We start from the raw sequence: 21,498 nt of genomic DNA on the forward strand, positions 1-21,498 counted from the left end.
TGACATAAGCACCCAGATAAAGTGTTTCTTATGTATAAATGCTGTCATAATCTCAAAATGCTTGTCAAACTTTCAGACAGTTTGACAGTTTGTCAGTTTGCTTAGAAACATGCAACTTCATCCCAACACTTAATCAGGCAACAAAAGCTAGAGGTGGGGCAGAAACATCCAGAAACTCCTTTCTCCTGAGGACAATCACAAATGCTGGTACACTGTTGATTAACATCTGGATCAACTTAAGGGTGTTTGTGAACCAGCAGGAAATAAATTTCTGGAGAAGGCCATGGACTTGAGGATGGTTGCTTTAGTATTTAATAATAAATGATTTCCAGTTGATAGAAAAATATTGAAATGTGACTTATATATATGAGGCTGATTCAAATTTGATAAACATATCCCCAAAGGAAATTACTGGGTTTATGAAAATCCTTGGAGGGCTGAACAGAATTGCCAACAGTCTTATCCTATAGTCCTTGCTGAAGGTGGAGTAACTGCTCCCCAGTCCACCTTCCAGCCAACCACAGAGGAAGGTCAATAATAAGGAAAGAGCAGGGCTGTTCTTAGTCTTAAGTTAAAAGTGGCTATGAACCGGCAAGATATCCCCAGCAAGCCGTCGTCGACAAAGTAAGTGCCGCTGCCTTGCTGGTAAAATGTGATGTGTTGATGACTGTTATATTACATCTAAAATCCCATTTACTAGTAATAGAAAAGTTCAGTTAAGAGTTTTGCCTTACGTCTCCTGGTGCTTGATACAATGTTGTGTGATATTACCAATTTTCACTTCAGGCGTGTTCACACGCAACAGTGAAGACTTCACAAGAATCTGCACATTTGATCTATGGTGAAATTATGCCGTTTTCATAGCAAATCAACTTTTCTTTGGCAGCAGAATGATAGGTACTTTTGCACCTAGAGAAATGCCTTTGTTTTCAAGGAATTTTGAAAAGAAATAACAAGTTCCGTGTCTCTGGGGATTGAAATCCAGTTATTGTAAGCAGAGGCCCAACAGGTAAGAATCTTACTGGCCCACTTTCTGACCTGGGCATGTTCCTTAACACTTCTCGTAAAACAAAAGGAAAAGCAAGGTGGGGACACGTGCAATTTTTCTCTCATACGTATCACAAAGGTGTTGTGGAATGACTTCACATCTCTAACAGTGCACAACACATAGAGAAGATGTCTGTGAAAGGGCAAATTGTTGTGTATGTAATGTGAAATTTTGCCTCAATGGTCTCCGCTTTTAGTGGTGTGGGAAGCAGCAGGAATTTATTCATGCGGCCTTACTGATTTGCAGACTGGGAGTAAATACTAGGCCTTTTGCAGCGATTACCAAGAGCCCCCTTCAGTAGAAATGATCTACTGCCTTCCTACATCACATTAAAGTGGTAGATGGAAGAGTGAGCCCAGCTGAGCCATTCTGTACACACCTAGCCAGGCTGCAATTTATATTCAGACAGAGGTGTGAATGGCTCTCAGAGACAGAGAGAGAAGAGCATTTCTCTGGAAAATTTTCACCAGAACCAGAAGCCAAACTCTGATTTGTCACTGTTATTAAAAAAAAAAAAAAAATTCTTTCTTCATCACAGAAAGAAATTAAAAGGTAAGTTCTTCTTTCCCTGTAAGATTGATACTTAAGATTACTAAGGATCTCCCTTGGCCCCCTAAGAAAAATCCTTACATAACTTTTCTTACAAGTAGTGTATATATCCTTTCCCTAAGTTTCTGTATTGAGGACACAGTCTACGACTTTTGGTTACTGAGCTTATGTCAGGAATTATCCAGCTTCACTCTTGTGAACAACATCTAGCTGTGCCCCATCAGGAGTCCTGTGCTGTAACCACAAGCCAAACTGAAGGAAAGTGGGAGGAGGAAAGATCAATTCATGTGGTGTTTGGTGGCCACCAGCCATTCCATTTAGTAAATGTAGGATTTTAACATGCAAGTTTGAAAAATATAGTGGCTGAGCCAGAAAACTGTCAGTTTGGGTCAAATTTAGTATTAGGTAGTCAAAGAGTCTTTTTTATTGTCAAATTATATATGTATATATAACTCATATAGATATAAAGTAAATAATACAAAGTTATTTATATATAGAACATATATACTACTTGACCCCACTAAATTTAAGTATAAACTATATATGTACACTCAAATTGTCAGAGTCTATTTATTATCAAATTATATATATTATATAAATATATATATTATATAATTTTAAAAGTATATATAATAATATACACTACTTGACCCCACTAAATTATTTTTCAATAATAGCTAGTATTTTCCTTTTTCTTTTCCTGGAAGAAAATACACCTAAGATAGTTATTTTACTGACATTGCTTTGTCTAGTTCTGTTGTCTTTCTAAGACAGATTTGAGGCACCAAATGCCACCCTGTGTAAAAGGTAGAGGGTATAACTTTTAAAAGAGACTGCATGGAATTATGAAAACAATGACTAATCATCATATAACATCCTGGCAAGCATATGAGTATGTCCGCACAGGCTACCCCAGCGAAACACAGCACAAACTATGATGGGTCTGACAGGAATTCACTGTGTAGAGGTACCAGAGATTGAAGCTTTGTGGATGGTGACAACACAGCGTCTGTGGCTTGAGGACCCTGCTGCCTTCGGATTCGGGCATAATTTGCTCTGACCTCCACCAGTTGCTTTAACTCTGTTAAAAAAAATATTATTTTGAGAGACAAGTCAATGTATTTATAGAAAATAATTAAAAGTTCAGGATGATGAAAATCTTGAAGATCCTTCAGAAATCCTCGACTCCCACGTCGGCCTCTCTCATTACACACTTGACTTGCTTATCACATCAGATACGTGTTAACATCCTTTGGATTTCTACAGAATGGCAGTTGCTAGAGAGGGCTTCCTTCCAAGCTTTTTATAAAGCCTGAATTGGAAGCTAACCTAGGAGTGGTCTAAAAACTGAACCCACTGAAAAGATGGTAAACACAGCATTGAGAACAGTGTTCAGATTTGATGACAAACAGCATAAAGCACCCTTTTGGTTTTGTTGGGGGTTTGTGTGAAAGAAACTATTCTAACAGCATCTGATTTGTTTTGCCAAAACAAATCCATTTTTCAAAGACCCATTGTGATTCTTTGATGGCTAACTTTCACATGCTAAATGTTTTTACATTATAGCACATAAAATAAGTTTTTATAAGGTGTTTAGTTTTGAAATTCCCAGGCTGCCTTATTTTCTACTACATAGTTAAGCCAGTAGGTCACAGAAAAATTATGAGTAGAATGATTAATTAAATGTCCTTTCACAAGTATAGATATGTTATATATATATGTATATATAATATATATAAATGCTAGTAGCATTTCTCTCTTGTTTTAAAGCATTCTGAGTATTTAGATTTCTACTAAATGATTATTTCTCAATTATTTCAGGAAAAATAATAAAATGACAGCTCATACAATAAAAGAACTTTCTAAAGAGCAACTAAATTAGACTCTCTGCTATCAATCAGATTTTCACCCACCGAAAAGAACTGGGACAACTGGGGAAACCAACAACACTTTCACCATTAAGGTAATATGGGGACCCATTTTCAGAGGAGAAGAAACGACTCTTTCACGTCATAGTAATTCATGTGGTTAAAGAACTGAAGACGCAGAAATGAATGTTTGTCTACATAGCCTTGTCAAAGGTCCACAGAGCTAACAAGGAGGAAAATGGTAAGGAGAGTAATATGTGCGTTTCTAGTTTTCTCTTTTCTCTCTGCAGTTTTTCTTGGTAACAAGCGTGCTTCTGGGAAGGCAGCCTACATATCTCTTCGTGTTTTGGATACCCTTTTGGCTAGGTTGCCTGAAGCATACTTAGCTTTATTTATCAGAAAGGCCTAATGAATACAGTGAGGCCAGGAGGGTGGGGTCCAGGTAACAGAAAGTCATCCCAAGAGTACGAAAGATTAAGCATAAATAATGAAGGGACTGGGCAAGTACCTTCTACTGCGCCACTTATTTGCTTACTATTCAATTACTTCAAGTGTGTTCATATACTCAATTAGATCGAAAACTCTTTCAGCGAAGGAACCCTGGCTTATATTTCTTTTATAGGCTATGTACTTTAGGAACACAGAAAGCTGTCAACTAATACTTATTCATGATAGGAACCCCATCATTGGTGTGTTCTTCTAAGTAATCACATAGTGAGGATCACCAAGAGCTGGAGTGAGGGGTACTGGTGAATGATGGGACAACAGAATACAAAGAATACAAAGATTGGCACCTCTTCCTTGATGTAAGATGGTGCTGGGGGAATATGTGTGGCATCCTCAGAACAGTGCTAGGCATCCCAGTAAATCCTTGTCTTTCTACTTTTTAGTTTCCGTTCCTATACTTTTATCCTTTCTGGGCTAAGTGTAAAGATATGACTGCAACTTTTTAAAAAGTTTTTGGTTTATATACCTTATATACAACATAGTAATAATAATCCTATGGTGACTTTTAAAAGAGATAATCTAGCATTAGTTATTTTAAGGACCCCAGGTAATTCACTTCTGAATCTTTTAATTTCCTTTAAAATGATATCAGTGTTCTTCAGAATATCCTGAAAATTATGTCATTGCTAATGTATACCTACTCCAGAAAAGGGTTTTAAATTCCTCAGGATAAATAAGATAAAGGACAAGAGTTAGTTTAATAACAAACGTATGTTCTTTTCCATTTCTAACGTTTATCAAAGAAAATAATCAAAGGATAGACAAGATAATAAAACAAGCATATATTTACTTATTACTAAAGAAAAAAATCTGTAAACTGTATATTTGCTATTAATGAAACATTAAGTTTTAAATAACTTGCAGAGTGGGAAGTCAAGGAAGCCTCACTTTCCTCAGGGTTCGTGCTAAAGAATGAATACCTTCAAAGGAGGCCCTTTAGAATTTCTACAAATAAAGCCCCTTGGATAAAATTCAAGACTAACAGAACTTGAATTCTTTAGAGCAAACAGTGTCAAAAGTGAGGTTCCAACAAATAAATACTTGAATTTAACTTTAGTAACATGGAGTAGAAAAGCGTGGAGGAGGATAATTATTAAAAATCATCATGATGGGATGTAAAATTCAGTAAACAAGCTCTTTGAAGAAACAAGTGAATGCTTTAATTCTTCAAACACTTGATGGAAAAGAAAACGTCACCCATACCTCTTTGGGTTCTAAAGCCATGCCCTGTGGACACACAGATGACCATGTCTCGCTCTATGTTGTCCCACGAGTGAATTGGCTCTCCGTCAGGGGTGTACAGTGTTCTGGCTGGGTGGGCCAGTTTGAGACGAGAGGAGCAGTCACTCAGCAGCTGAAACACAAAGGGACACACATACTGGGATGTGGAATGTCACACCATAATTACATATTAAAGAACCAACTCCTTTAAGAGAACTATTATCATGATATAAATATTCATTTTACTTGTAATTGTTAGAAAGAGGTACACTGTATAGCACAGGGAACTCTACTCAACACTCTGTAATGACCTATATGGAAAAGAATCTAAAGAAAGAGTGGATATATGCATATGTATAACTGATTCACTTTGCTGTATAGCAGAAAGTAACACAACTTGTAAATCAACTAAACTCCAATAAAAGTTAAACAAAAAAAAGGAAGAGGTATAGAAGGAGATGAGAAGAAGGGCTTACAAATGTTCCCTAATGTGTTAAACGGTAAGGAACTTCAGTGCTTGTCAGTGGATTTGTCCTTGTAGGTCTCTATTTTTCTATGTAGAAGAGGCCTCTTGCTGTTTAAGAAATGACTAAATATGAAAGACCTTGGCTTGAAGAATCTAGACTTGTTAGAATAGCTCATTGTTTTTTTCAATGAGCAAGAAGCTAGAAGGACAAAAGCACTGACCTGGCTCTGGCCTCTGTATGACTCAGACAAGTCAGGCAACTTCCCTATGAAAGAGTCTCTTTCACTATAAAATCAAATTTTTGGTCTAACACCTCTTTGACTCTATGATTCTATGATCAAAAGTCTTTTTCTTTTCAATTGGTAAATTTAAAAACTATGTTTAGGGGCCTAATTCAATTTCTCTCAATTTTCCTTGAAATATTCATAAAAACACATGTACAGATACGAAGTGTCAAGAGTACTAAACAGATTGGCTAACCTGTCACCAGACCCCTAAGGGTGGTTCTATTAGTCTGAATAAGACTTTAAGACAAAACAATGCAAGCAAGCAGGAGGAAAGTAAGAGGTTTCCACACACCTGCCTGTATGGCTTTTACCTATCATGCAGGTCAAACACCTGCTCTCCCAAAATGAAGGAGCCAGGTCCACATGTGTTCCAACTCACCTTCTATACTTTAAAAAAATTTTTTTAACAGCTTTATTGAGGTTTAATTTACATGCCATAAAATTCATTAATTTCAAGTACGAAACAATCAATGATTTGTAGTAAACTGATAAAGTTGTGCAACCATCCCACAACACAATTTTAGAACATTCCCATCACCCCAAGAATCTCTCTCATGGCCACTGCAGTCACTTCTGTGACTTCTGCGACTGCAGTACTTCTTTTTATATATCGAATTAGGAGCTACAACTCACAGCAATGCAGGGTGGCAGTGGGCAGAGCTGGGCAAGTAATGGCATCTTGCATTTGGAAAATGAATCAGTAATATGAAGGAAGACATGAAAGAAGTGGTGAGATAATGCAATTCAGAGAGTGAAGTTTTCACTCACTATTGTGAGCAAGAGATGAATGCACCGAATTGAACAGTAATGGAAATTATCCCAGAATACATTCCCATCTGTAGAGTGGGATAGTTAGAGAAGAGCAGTGGGAGAATGGACTTAAATGCAGTCCTACACCTCTTGCTAAATGACAGCCAGTCAGCAGCCATTTGATTCTGATTCAGGATCTAGGGGTGGATCCTAACAGCTCCCAAGTCAAAATTTAGGAGAACAAAGGAGAACTAATGTCTTCTGTCAAGAGATCTCTCCTTGAAGGAGGAGATATAAATAGAAAAATTAACATCAGTAACTATATGAGGCTTATGAAAATATTCTACGACATAAAAATGGTATCTGTACACAAGGTGAAGATTTAACAAAAAGATTTAGAGCACAAATACATTTTAGAGAGTACCTATATTGTGCTCCCCCCAAATTTGGTAAAATATGACTTCCATAAACACACACACACACACACTCCCACACACACACAGAAATGAGATGACAACAGCTCAAAGGAAAGGAGCATTGCTGAGATGCAGGCAGAGATAATGATGGTGATAATGACGATGGTAACAACAATAGCAGTTAAAATTTACTAGCACATTCCTGTGGGCTAGAAACTTTTCTAAAAGTTTCTAAGGACAATCTAATATTTTTTCTGTGGAAACAATTATTATCCCCCTTTTGTTGATGAGAAAAATGGAGAACAAAGACATTAATATCATAACCAAGGTCACACAGCTGGTAAAAGAAGAAACAGAGGTTTAAATTGGGATGAATAGACAGCCGAATGAGAGGTAAGGAAATAAAAGACTCAAGAGCAGAATTACACTCCGTCTTAAAAGCAGGAAAAAGCAGACTCAATTTTGTAGAAAATCAAATCAGTATTAGGGAGGGCTAAGTTGAGAAAATCTCATAGGATACAGAGAAAGGATAAGACAAAATTTATGAGAAAAATGTAAAACATTTGGAATGTCAAGACATCAGATATTAAACCTATACATTATTGGTGTTACTGGAGAAGAATCCAGAATAAATTAAACTTAAGCAATTATTCAAAACACAGAAGAAAACGTTCGTGTTTCAAAGACCCATGTCTTCAGATCAAATAGGCTAACCTAGGATAAGGCACAGTTAATGAAAAAAATGACTAGTATTTAAATATAACTGGGCAAAAAGTATGACTTTCAGACATGGGGGGAAAATGCAGTTATGTTTAGACCTGTTTTCTGCAACAATGAATACCAAAAAAAAAAAAGAAAAGAAAGAAAATCTCTGAAGTTTTTAGGGGAAAAGGTTTCAGTATAAGAACTCAGTATCCAGCTAAATTATTACTTAGGTTACAGGAAACAAAAGATATCCTTATGTGTACAAAAACTCAGAAAATATATCACTCAGATACATTTCGGATTATTAAAAAATGAATGAAATTCCATCACCATGGAAAAGTCATAATATAAAGTGACTAATATTAAGCAGTAAGACCACTAGAACATGATACAGCTGTTATAAAAATGGTCAGAAAATAAATGAATTTAAAATTTTAAGGTAAGTCTCCATAGAGAAAAAATAAAGTAAAAATGTAAGACATCACCAAAAAGGGACATGGGCAAGGAAAAGAGAAATCAAAGCATTCAAACTTTCTAGCTATTCATGGGGGAAAAAGATGCTGTTTCTTCTTTTTTTCCATCGTTAGGAATATTTACTTTTATGATTATAATCAATGCAATAAAACAAAAAATCAGAATAAGAGAAACAGTTCTTCTAAAGGAGTAGGCAAAATCATCACCATGTGAACTTTATATGATTTCATTCTTAGAAAATTTATGTAAATTGAATGAGAAATTAATAACAAAAAGAATGCTTAGTAAAGTGGCCAAGCACAAAATAAATTATAAAACATCAGTAGTTTTATGTTGTTCACCAAAAAAAAGTATTTAAAAAAATACAGTGGGGGTAAATTCATCCCAACATCAAACCAACTCAGAATGTCAATTATTTTAAAATGTGAGGCCCTTCCTTATAAAAAATTATAAAATTTTACTGAAGGACAAAAAAAAGATGTATATGTATATAAAACAATGCCAAAGAATTCAATCTGGCTGCAAAGATTGAATATTGTAAAAGGTGTCAATTCTTATGAAAGTAATTAATAGCCTAACATAACTACAGTCAAAACTCCTGTAGGATGATTTTAGGGTGTTGAAATGTAATTCCAAACTTCATCTATAAAAATCAACAGGCAAGGATAATCAAGTAAAGCCTGAAAACAAAGTACAACATTAGGCAACTTCTATCAGATATTAAAATATATTAAAAAGCTATAGTATTCTAAAAGTATTAGATAGCCTAAAAGCAGAAGTTAATAAGAATTTAGTATATTATAAAGTTTGTATTCCAGCTCAATGGGGAGAACAAAAAAGATTATTCAGCAAGTAGGGCTGAGATAATAATTTTAAGCCAATAAATAAAACAGACAAAATAGCTTCACTCAAATTTTACACCAGAACGAAGTTTCACACAGTTTAAAAAGTAAACGGGAAAGACACAATTATAAAAATCTTAAGATGAATCTTTATATGACATAAGGATAGTAAAATACTATTGGAACATGAAAAGCAAAGAACAAACTTTTAAAATATATTAATTTCTGTACCTTAAAAAATCTCCTAGACACAATGGCAAATTGGATCATTGTTACAATAAATCTGACAAAGTTACACATAGTAGGCTTGTTACTTTAAAAAAAGAAGATTCATATCAGTGTGAAAAATACTTCCAGCAGAAAAATAGCAAAGAATTTGTCAGGAATTCACAGATTACTAATAAATGGTAAAACAAAGCAAGTCAAAATCACTTTTACAAATAATTAAAGACATATAAATTAAAGCATGGGTATAACATTCTCTCCTGTCAACCTGCAAATACATGTTTCTAAGTGATGGCAATTAGCATTGTTGATAACTCATGTAAACAGCAGGTAAGTGGGAACTCTCATTCACCACTTGTGGGAGCATTGACTCCTGAAATCGTCCTAGAAAACAAGCTGGCGATAGCTATCAAAATTCTCAAGCGCATTTACATAATTTGACCTAGCAATTCTTCTAGGAATTTATCTGGGGGAAATAATCAGAAAATTAAATAAAGATTTATATATAGATATGTTCACTGGAGCATGCTTTATGATAGCAAAAAATTAAAAACAATCTAAATGGCAAACAATAGAAAACTGGATGAGTAAGTAATAATCCATCCAGTTGATAGAAGATGATGATGCCATTGAAAATAATGTTTTGTTAAAGAATATTAAATTATGTGGGCAAAAAGTCACAACAGTTTGTTAGGCAAATAACACAGGTTGCAAAATTATATATATACCATGTGATCTACTATGATCACAATGGCAAACAAATATATAAATAACCATGTAGAAACCATAGGAATATATCTACTAAAATTTTAATAACTGTGGTTATTTGTGGGTGATAGAATTTTCATTTCCTTCTTGGTGCTTTTCCTTTTTCTAATATTAATGCACTGGCTGTATGTTGTTTTATAATTAGAAAACAGAACAAATGTTATTCAAATAATCAAAAAATTCATAGTGATTACAATAGATTCGTATGCTTCATATGGTTTTGCAGTTTTTCTAAATTTTCCATAACAATAGTCATTATCTTAGTCTGCTTGGGCTGCCAAAACAAATACCATTGACTGAGTGGCTTAAACAAAGGAAATTTATTTCTCACCGCTCTGGAGGCTGGCAAGTCAAGATCAAGCTGTGGTTTGATTTGGTTTCTGGTGAGAGCTCCTCCTGGCTTACAGACAGCTAGCTGCCTTCCTCATATGATGGGAGAAGAGAGAGAGATCGCTCTTTTTCTCTTCTTATAAACCCACAAATGTTATCAGGTTAGGGCCCCACCCTTAAGGTCATTTAACCTTAATTGCCTCCTAAAAGCTCTATCCCCAAATACAATCACATTGGGGGTTAGGGCTTTAACATAAGAAATCGGGGGGTGGGAGGTGGAGACACACAATTCAGCCCATAGCAGTTATATATTTTTCTGCTCCAAGGCAGCCAGAGAGTATGATTAACTGAGTTTCTATTTGGACTGGGAGCAGTGGGGAGCTGTCCTAGAATTGTGCGGATATGTCTCTGGGAGAAATTTCTGTAGTTTGAAAAGATCCTACATAAGGATAATTCTTATACTTTCCCCTACTTTACCACTAAAATGTCACTCGTCTATAGAGATTGTGTTCTGTTTATAATCAGAAAAATAAATATAATTTAATAACGGCATATACCAAATACAAAATATGACTTAAATCTGTAGCTATTTCACTCGGTGTTCACAAAGATCTATTTACATGAGACTCAGTTAATGAGTTTACAAAAATCTTTTAAAAGTAAATTTGAAAACAAAAGGCATTTTCAGTACAATTAGGTTCTAAAATATCTAGTTAGCTTATGACCTTTAATGACATTCTTAATTCTCAGTTTTTCAAATATATCCAAATTTACTCAAGTACCTTCTTTAAAGTGGGTAATATAAATTAAATGTTTGTAATTTTTGCAATAACAAAAACTCATAATAAAAGAACAATGTTCTATACATAATTCTTCACCCACAATCTCTTTTGTGAGCTTTCATGGGCCAGGTCCTCTCAGAGTGGCTCACGTGGGCATCACAGAACTATTTCATATTCCCTGAGGACATGAGGTACTTGCCTCTCCAAATCAAAAAAATCTGTTTCTCATTCTTTCAGCTTCCACTCACGCATTCAGAACTGTGCTTGGCTGTGAGAGAACACATTGCTTTTGAGATTCTGTAGAATCAGAGAGAGGTTGCTGGGATGAGAGGAGACAGATGCTTTAGGACCATAGAAGGAGGGGCCCTGATAGTCATAAATCAGAGAAAGATGATGGCCCTGAAGAAAGAGCCACTAACCCTAGAGAGGGTGTCACCTTGGTGCACTGATGACAGATGAGCCTACACCAGTTGGAGATGAGAGGTTGCTCCAGCCATGTTCAAAGACTGGGTAGGAAGAATGTGGTTCAATCACCCAGAATAGCCACAGCAGTGAACGAAGTTGAGGGAAAGCCTGTATTAGATGGGATTCAAATACCTTCTGGGGGTTTCATTACAGAAAGTAGAGTGAAGCACCTTGAAATGCGTTCTGTTCCTCATTCTTCTGGTAAAAGTACCAACCACTGAAACTCTGAGCTTCTCTGGAATTGGTGTTGTTAGCCAGATTCCCCTAGTAAAATCTGAACCCTACTCTTCCTGTTGTTTATTTGTTTCACACACACAGTCCATTCTCCTGAACTTTTCTTTACAGCCTGAGAGCCTGAAAGGATACATTTCTAACTGATGACAAAGAATCTCATTCAGATCCCTAAAATCAAAATCAAAACAGAAAAAGGAAAAAGGGAAAGAAAGAGATTAGAAAGAACATTTTTTAAATAAAGCAAAAGAAGAAATAATATGCAGAAAACTTTCTAGACATTGCCTAAGTAGCTTTCTACACACAGGCCACATTAGTCTCCCCAAAACATTGGTTTTACTATGCCATGACCTTATTGAGAGACAAACTAGTGGTTCATGCACTCTAGTCTGGGGTAGTGTAATGGACTGAACTGTGTCCTTCCCCAGACTCATAGGCTGAAAAGACACTAGAGCTCTCTCTCCACATGTGCTCAGAGGAAAGGCTCTGAGAGGACACAGTGGTGAGAAGTCAGCCATCTGCCACTCAGAAAAAGAGTCCACATCAGAAGCCAACCCTGCTGGCATCTTGTTCTTGGACTTTCCAGCCTCCAGAAGTGTGAGCAATAAATTTCTGTTGTCTGAGCCACCCAGTCTGTGGTATTTTGTTATAGCAGCCCAAGTAGACTATACAGAGAGTATGTGGTGTCCACCCTATATGCTTTTTTTTTTTTTTTTTGCGGTACACGGCCCTCTCACCGCTGTGGCCTCTCCTGTTGCGGAGCACAGGCTCTGGACGCGCAGGCCCAGTGGCCATGGCTCACGGGCCCAGCAGCTCCACGGCATGTGGGATCTTCCCGGACCGGGGCACGAACCCGTGTCCCCTGCATCAGCAGGTGGACTCTCAACCACTGTGCCACCAGGGAAGCCTACCCTATATGCTTTTGAACAGTCTCTCCAGTTGTCTGTATCTCTCCCTAATTCTCAGTCCAGGTACCATCTACTCGTATGTTTATGAATTCTAACACCCATACCTCTGTGTGTGATGCCCCTCATGCTTGTTAATGCTTTTTTCTGCCTAAATGTTGAATCTTACCCATTTCTCAAGTTCCATCAGAGCTCCTGGTTGCGTCCTCTGGGGAGCCTTTCTCCTTCACCCCAGGTGGGCCCAGTGTTCCCTCCTCTGAACTACTGAACTTCCTGTATGTACTACTGACCTGACCTTCATCACATGCTGTTAGTATTTCTCTAAGAGGAAGGTCAGCTCCCTTAGCAAATTTTTCTTACAATCTGTGTTCATCATAACCAAATATGGAACACAAAGAAAAACACATAATAAAGAAATACCACTTTTATTAGGCCACCAGTAATAAGACCATCCAATAAACACTTCCAAAAATAAAATCCTTCCAGTCTTTTTCTTTTAGGTTTGTGCATGCATGTATATAGAATCTAACTCTACGTGCTTTATAGTATGCTTCTTTCATTTAGTATATCTTGAACATCTTTATTGACATTCTTTCTAAAGTTGATTTTAATTATGGTAATATTCCATCCTATACACTATAATTCATTTAACCAACTCCCTATTGAAAAGTGTTTACTTCTAATCTATATATGTTATAAATAGCCCCATGATAATTATTCTTACCAAACAAACTTCGCATAAATTCATGAAAATATCCTTGGGATAAGGTTCTAGAAGTGCATTTTCTTATGATTTGTATAGCCACATGGTCCTCCAAAAAGTTTTACTTCCATCGACATGAGAGTGCCCATTTCTCTATAAACCTAAGTAAAGCTTGATATATTTTCAAATGTTTTGCCAGTTGGAAGTATGCATTTAATGAGAACATAGATCATGCGTCATTTTATTCCTCCTATTGCTATAGGTTAACCTGTCAATTATACTGCACTATAAAGTTTTCAAACCCTTTTCACACACATAAATTAGGATAATACTTTACAGCATCTAGCACAGTGCCCTTTATGTACAAAGTTCATAAAAAATTATATGATCATGGAATAATATGTATGGCATGGCTTTTATATGCTACATGAGAGTCACATAAATCAAAAAGTCATTCTTTCACCAGGTATATGTAATTTTTGTAAAAGTTATGGTAAGTTTTTGCTATCCTGAGCCTGACAGGCTATCTTTAATCCTCGTCCCTGCTCTACTTTTTATTTATTAATCATTTCATATTCCCTCACTAATGTATCAGTTCTAGTTGCAATGGTTATGTGCATCTTAAGACTTAACATCTGCAATACAAACTCTGTGATTTTCAAAGAAACCAGCAAGGAAGAAACATTTCAGGTTTGTTATAGAAACTGTTCTAGGGTGTTCTCTCCTGAAAAAGTTTCACTCATTTTAAAAAATCACTTTCCTTTTTCTTCCCCATGTGTATGAAGTTCCTTTACTTGTATTCCTAGTTTTGAATTTATTGTCTGCATTTTTCTCTCTTCTTTCTCAAATACAGCAAATCGGTTGTCAACTTCTGAGATGCAATTGCTTTCACAGTTCTTATCCAAAGTCCTTGTCAAAGAGAAGTGGTCTCCATCACACTTTGAAATCACCAACCTTCAGGGACACAACTCCTCTGAGGTGCCCCTGCCACTCTAGGTGCCCCCATGAGCCTCCATGAACTCCTCCAGGCCTGCCTGCTGCACTGTCTTGCCTTTCCTTCCATCTCCCACCAACATCTCACCTTTATATGACTTCCTCTTGTCCCAGAAAAAATTATAAAAACATTTCACAAATAATAAAGCCCAACAACTATTATAAGATATCACTGCAACAAATAAGACTTTTAAAAATTCTACCAAAATCCATTTATTAGGTACCTAAAGTTTTCATTTAAAGACTAAGACAAAATGTCAACTTTTAGAATTGTATCATTGATATTGCAAACAATAAATGAACTGTTACTCATCTTTTCTTTAGTCAATGTTTTAATTCTGGAAAGTGGAAAGTTTGCCATAGTTCCAAGAATCTGTGTGACAAGAATATGATAGATTTCCTCTAGTGAATACTGTTGTTTTCCCCACGGGGAACATATCCAGTGAATAATCACTCTTTTGTGAACTAGGTTTAAAATGGAACAGGAAAACTATTTTAAATTATCTTAAAGTTTAGATTTACTCTAAACTTGGGTGCAATGAGTTTAATTGTCATTGTTCTCTGCTGGCCAAGTGTCATATTCTGATGCACACATTATGTCAGACAGCATTGGACTCCACCCTGTGAGGAAAGTATTACTCCCATTTTAGAGATGAGAAAATGAGATTTAGAGAGGTAAAATAATTTGCCTGACCTAACAATCTATAAATGTCAGCGCTGGAATTTGAAAACAGGCCTATAAAACACTCTCCTTTCACACTAGGTTTACCTCTGAAATAGTTCTGCCCCGGGCATAAGTGCCATCTTCAGGTCTGCCTCCATTTAGGTAAATCCACGCTCGTTTTGCATCGGGTTGCTTATACAAGCTGCTCCTCTTGAATGATATACATTTAGGTGCAGTTGGAGAATTTCCCTTGGATTGCAGTTCTTGGACTTCAGAAAGCTGTGCCTGTTAAGAAAAGCCCAGAGAATGCCATGGTTAGAGAATTGTCTGTTTAGTGTCTAAGCGTGTGTGTCTGTGCATGTGTCTGTGTGCGTGTGTGTGTGTGCATGTGCGTGTAGAATATGCTGAAAGAAATATCTTATAATTGTACATCATACGGAAAAAAGATTTAGGAATTACATTACCCTCTCCTATCACTGACTCTTCTGTAAATTCCCCTTGCTTCAATGCATCACTGTAAGCAATAATAATCATTAGAGTAATAATAATAAGGCACTTATTTTGGCAAAGCACTTAACTTTCATTTATATTTTGGAGAAATAAATAGAGCTATGTTTTTGGATTTTTGTATGGCGTTTCTCCTACTGAGTGATTTCTCTGCATCTAACAAATGAGTTTTTGATTAGAGTCACAGCATCATTTCCTTTAACCAAGACATGCTTAAGGGAATGTACATGACTATTGTTTAAATCTTTACTCTCTGTCTTTTAAAATACAGCAGTCACCTTTATATTCTGCCAGATCCCTGCCAGGCAGCTTTTCATCCTACTTCAAGCATGTCCTAGTTCAATGCTTTGCATTCATTCCCTGGTCAGTGATTTATCCTTCTTAGCTTGGCAAGAAGTCATATTTCTAGCGATGTCAATTTCTTTTTTCTAGTAACCTTGACTTGGGCACCACGCCTAAAATTTAGATTGAACACATTTCATGATTTGAGAAACCCTATTAAATAAGAACACATCATTTTGATGAAAAACTTCACAAAGCAAAAAGTTTTCCCAGGTCTCTCTATCCCCAATCCTCTCTCAACAGCTGACCTTTCTCTTCTCGTCTTTTTTATGTCTGGCAATCCTGTCTGATTAATCAATTGGATTGAAACTGCTTTTTGAATTCCTCACTTCTGAATGTCTCCATTGAAATTAGTATTTTGCTCCTTCCTCTTTTTACATATTGAGACATACCCTTCGGAGTGATGAGCAATGAAGCCATAAGGCTCAACTTGACTACATTTATTATAATTACCTTTGTACATATCCACTGGGCCTTTTTCTCTTCTTTGCTAAGGTCATAATTTCTGGTCTCCATTCAAACAAAACAGACTTTCATATGAGCTGGCTGTGGCTTAGATAGTTACTCTCCAAATGCCAACTCAATGCTTGGCATATGCTTATGTGGTCATTACTGACCAGATGCCGAGAATATATTAATAGCATAATTTAAAAATTCAATACTGTACTTTTAAAAGCTTATAAAAGAGCCTGAGTCTTTAATGTCTGGAGTCCTAAAGATCATACCTCTGTATGTCTTATAAGGTCCATGAGTTTAATTTCCTCTTGAGTCTGCTTAGTCCAGCCTCCTTCCACTACCACCGGCTGCACAGGGCTTTTGTTGGGAACCATGGTGGCTGGCTGACATGCTGCTACCCGCCGCCCTGGGGAAAGAAGTCTCTGGAAATGTTTCTGATGATAGGCTTTCAGATTTCAAATAAATTGGTTTGGCTTTCTATGCATAAATCATTTCACTTGGGAGCAGAGGGTAAAATACTAAATATATCATAAAAGCAAAGATGCCTAAGGTAATAAGATCTAACAATGTCTCTTCATACGGGAGCTTGAGGCTTTAAATAGCCAGGATATGCATACTCAGTGTACAGATGGAAAAGAAAGATAACACGCTGACTTCCACACTGGCCCCAACCTCTCATCCACGATATGGTTCAGCGGTAATTTAGTCAAATAGAATCCATGACCTATATAGCCCATCATCTCTTCCAGTCATGGAACATATGTTTTGTTCTCTTCACTAATAATAAGCCTTTCCCCCACAATTAGTTTAGCAGCCTGGGGATTAAGTATTTCTAAAATAATATTAACCCAAGAGACGGGAGGCCTTTTTTTTTTTTCTATCTAATAATACCCTGCGAACACGATTAGTTTCTGACACCTCTGCTGTGTCCTCTGGGCTCTTAAGAAGCTGTGGTAAGAGAAAATATTTATCGGAATGGTGTATTCTAAAGAATCACAGGCATACATTAATAAGTGTGGTGATTTGAATTTATGCATTCTTTCAGCTAGACCACTTTAAATCATTATAAAAGAGGTTTAAAGGTCACACTTATTAAATTGTTTTCTTCTTCTGGGTTGAAGATATACTGAGCACTGAGTCTCAGACTGATCTCGAAACTTCTTAAGTACAAATAATGCTTTCTCTTGGATGTTCCTTCTAGAAACCTATGTTGAACATCAGGTATGAGTCAGGCATTGTGCTGGATGGTGCACATACAAAACATGTTCGAGACTAAGTCCTTGCCTCAAAGGCTTACACTTTGGTAAGGAAGGCAAATGTCAAGGAAATGATTACACCAATAACTGATTGTAACTGTGTTGCACCATGGAAGTACAGGGTGCGTAAAAGCATGTAAAACAGGCTGCTGACCTAGTCTGAAGTGTCAGAAAAGGCTTTTTTGAGAAAGTAACACTTAGGTGGATAAAATAATAGAAATACTGAAATGACGTTAAGTCCTAATTTTGTTGCCAGGAGACTTATAATGTGCAGGTTTTCATACCGTGACTATGAACAAAACATTTTGAAAATAACTCAGTATTTGTAGAGGATAACACATTTGTGCTCTTATAGCTCAAGTTTGTGTAAATAGATCCAGCAATAAAAATAGGTGGCAGAAATGACTTTTCAGGGAAATCAGAACTCTATGTACCTAATAAGCATTCATATGCAATTTATGGTTATGGAGAAAACATAATTGAATTAACAGCCAATGAGTTACAGTGACAATGCCATTAGGCAACATGTTTTGGAGAAGAGCACAGTGGCACCAGAAAAATACATAACAGAAATTTATGCCAAATATAGTTTTCAGCTGACTCTACTCATAATGTACAGACAACATTAATTTATCTGCATAAATTCTTGTGGATAACATCTCAATAAATATTTTATTTATAATGCATTTTGAACACTAAAATTTTGCTCAACTAAAGACAGTTCTCCAATAGTTTATCATTTACACTGTTAAGAGCCAGGATTTGAATATAAGAAAGAGCAAAAAACACATGCATTATTGTTTTCTGTCAACTTGTTTCTAATGGTCTTCAGAAAATGAAAGCATTTGCACTCTAACTTTTATAAAGGGACATAATATCATCACAAAAGATTTTCATAATAAACTAGCCTTTATGTAGGTAAGAATAACAAATAGAAACAAAACAAAAATGTATTGAATAAATTACTTTTTATTTTCTTATTACATTTTCCATATATTCTGTTTTATTTCACATGTGATTGGTGGGGGAGGGGGGAAGAGAATATCTAACTATTAATGGGGAAAGCTAGAGAACGTGGGTACTTTGCTGTTCTTTCAGACTATAAATCTCACCTGGACAGCTCTCCTCATATCTCTCCTTTATTGGGAGGGCGCCTCCTGGTTCAGCACCATATGTGCCCGAAAGGATTAGTCCACCTCATTTGGGGTTTCAGTTAGCAGATCCATTTAGTTCTCCCACTAAATAAAATGTTCCAGCATTGCCTTTATATGTAACAAAGGTGATACTTTGGCCTGATCTGCCATCCTTCAGTTTTGTTTATCTGTTTTTAAGATCCCAACTGGGAAAATGGACTGCCTTCTCAGGAATCCCTGTTCTAATGTTTAGTGAATATTCATTCTGTACTAAGCATGTAGTAAATATCTGGCATTTGTAACTTAATCATAAAAACCCCACAAAGTTATTACTACAATTTCATTAATATTAGCAATGATCATGCTTACAAATGAAATGTAAAATCAGCTTACCATAGTACTTTGTACACAGTATATGCTCAATAAAAATTCGCTGTATTTACCAATCCTTATAATAATACGATATAATTGATTTGGTCACTGTTCATACCTCCCAAACCTCCTCTTTCATCCAATGCTCAAGAAGCTCACAATCCAGAGGCAGACCTGTGGAGCCCCAATCCTGAGTCGGCCACAATCCAAGGGCCGGAAACCTGATTCCTTTCTGACTTGCCCATCATTCAGCCATGTGGATGACAGGGTCTTGGTGCACTGGCCAGGTGTCAGGCCTGAGCCTCTGAGGTGGGAGAGCCAAGTACAGGACATTAGACCACCAGAGACCTCCCGGCCCCACGTAATATCCGTCACCGAGAGCTCTCCCAGAGATCTCCGTCTCAACGCTAAGACCCAGCTCCACTCAATGACCAGCAAGCTCCAGTGCTGGACACCCCATGGCAAACAACTAGCAAGACAGGAACACAACCCCACCCACTGGCAGAGAGGCTACCTAAAATCATAGTAAGTTCACAGACACCCCAAAACACACCACTGGACGTGGTCCTGCCCACCAGAAAGACAAGATCCATCCTCATCCACCAGAACACAGGCAACAGTCCCCTCTACCAGGAAGCTTACACACCCACTGAACCAAACTTAGCCATGGGGGCAGACACCAAAAACAATGGGAACTATGAACCTGCAGCCTGCGAAGGAGACCCCAAACACTGTAGGTTAAGCAAAATGAGAAGACAGAGAAATATGCAGCAGATGAAGAAGCAAAGTAAAAACCCACCAGACCAAACAAATGAAGAGGAAATAGGCAGTCTACCTGAAAAAGAATTCAGAGTAATGATAGTAAAGATGATCCCAAACCTCAGAAATAGAATGGAGAAGATATAAGAAATGTTTAACAAGGACCTAGAAGAACTAAAGAGCAAACAAAAAATGATGAACAACACAATAAATGAAATTAAAAATTCTCTAGAAGGAATCAATAGCAGAATAACTGAGGCAGAAGAATGGATAAGTAACCTGGAAGATAAAATAGTGGAAATAACTACCATTGAGCAGAAAAAAGAGTGAAAAGAAAGGACAGTCTCAGAGACTTCTGGGACAACATTAAATGCACCAACATTTGAATTGTAGGGGTCCCAGAAGAAGAAGAGAAAAAGAAAGGGACTGAGAAAATACTTGAAGAGATTATAGTTGAAAACTTCCCTACTATGGGAAAGGAAAGTGTCAGTCAGGTCCAGGAAGTGCAGAGAGTCCCATACAGGATAAAGCCAAGGAAAAACACCTAAGACACATATTAATCAAACTATCAAAAATTAAATACAAAGAAAAAATATTAACAACAGCAAGGGAAAAGCAACAAATAACACACAAGGGAATCCCCATAAAGTTAACAGCTGATCTTTTAGCAGAAGCTCTGCAAGCCGGAAGGGAGTGGCAGGATATATTTAAAGTGATGAAAGGCAAAAAACCAACAAACAAGATTACTCTACCCAGCAAGGATCTCATTCAGATTCAGTGGAGAAATTAAAACCTTTACAGACAAGCAAAAGCTAAGAGAGCTCAGCACCACCAAACCAGCTTTACAACAAATGCTAAAGGAACTTCTCTAGGCAGGAAACACAAGAGAAGGAAAAGACCTACAATAACAAACCCAAAACAATTAAGAAAATGGTAATAGGAACATACATATCAATAATTACCTTAAATATAAATGGATTAAATGTTCCAACCAAAAGACATAGATTGGCTGAATGGATACAAAAACAAGACCTATATATATGCTGTCTATAAGAGACTCATTTCAGACCTAGGGACACATACAGACTGAAAGTGGGGATGAAAAAAGGTATTCCATGCAAATGGAAATCAGAAGAAAGCTGGAGTAGCAATTCTCATATCAGACAAAATAGACTTTAAGATAAAGACTATTACAAGACACAAAGAAGGACACTACATAATGATCAAGGGATCAAACCAAGAAGAAGATATAACAATTGTAAATATTTATGCACCCAACATAGGAGCACCTCAATACATAAAGCAAATGCTAACAGCCATAAAAGGGGAAATCAACAGTAACACAATAATAATAGAGGACTTTAACACCCCACTTTCACCAACGGACAGATCATCCAAAATGAAAATGAATAAGGAAACACAGGCTTTAAATGACACATTAAACAAGATGGACTTAATTGATATTTATTGGACA

The 21,498-nt window shown here is 36.6% G+C and overlaps 1 protein-coding gene across 1 annotated transcript in view; it reads right to left on the bottom strand.

Annotated features, from left to right (window-relative positions):
- The window catches only part of DCDC1 (doublecortin domain containing 1), a 465,581-nt gene that overhangs the window by 15,568 nt on the left and 428,515 nt on the right, over positions 1-21,498 (bottom strand). Inside the window, 4 exon segments of the mRNA XM_060019694.1 lie at positions 2,546-2,678; positions 5,176-5,326; positions 15,305-15,484; positions 16,774-16,910. Coding sequence (XP_059875677.1) covers positions 2,546-2,678; positions 5,176-5,326; positions 15,305-15,484; positions 16,774-16,910 — 601 coding nt within the window.

This window comes from Delphinus delphis, chromosome 8 (genome assembly GCF_949987515.2).
Source record: "Delphinus delphis chromosome 8, mDelDel1.2, whole genome shotgun sequence".
Lineage (NCBI taxonomy): Eukaryota > Metazoa > Chordata > Mammalia > Artiodactyla > Delphinidae > Delphinus > Delphinus delphis.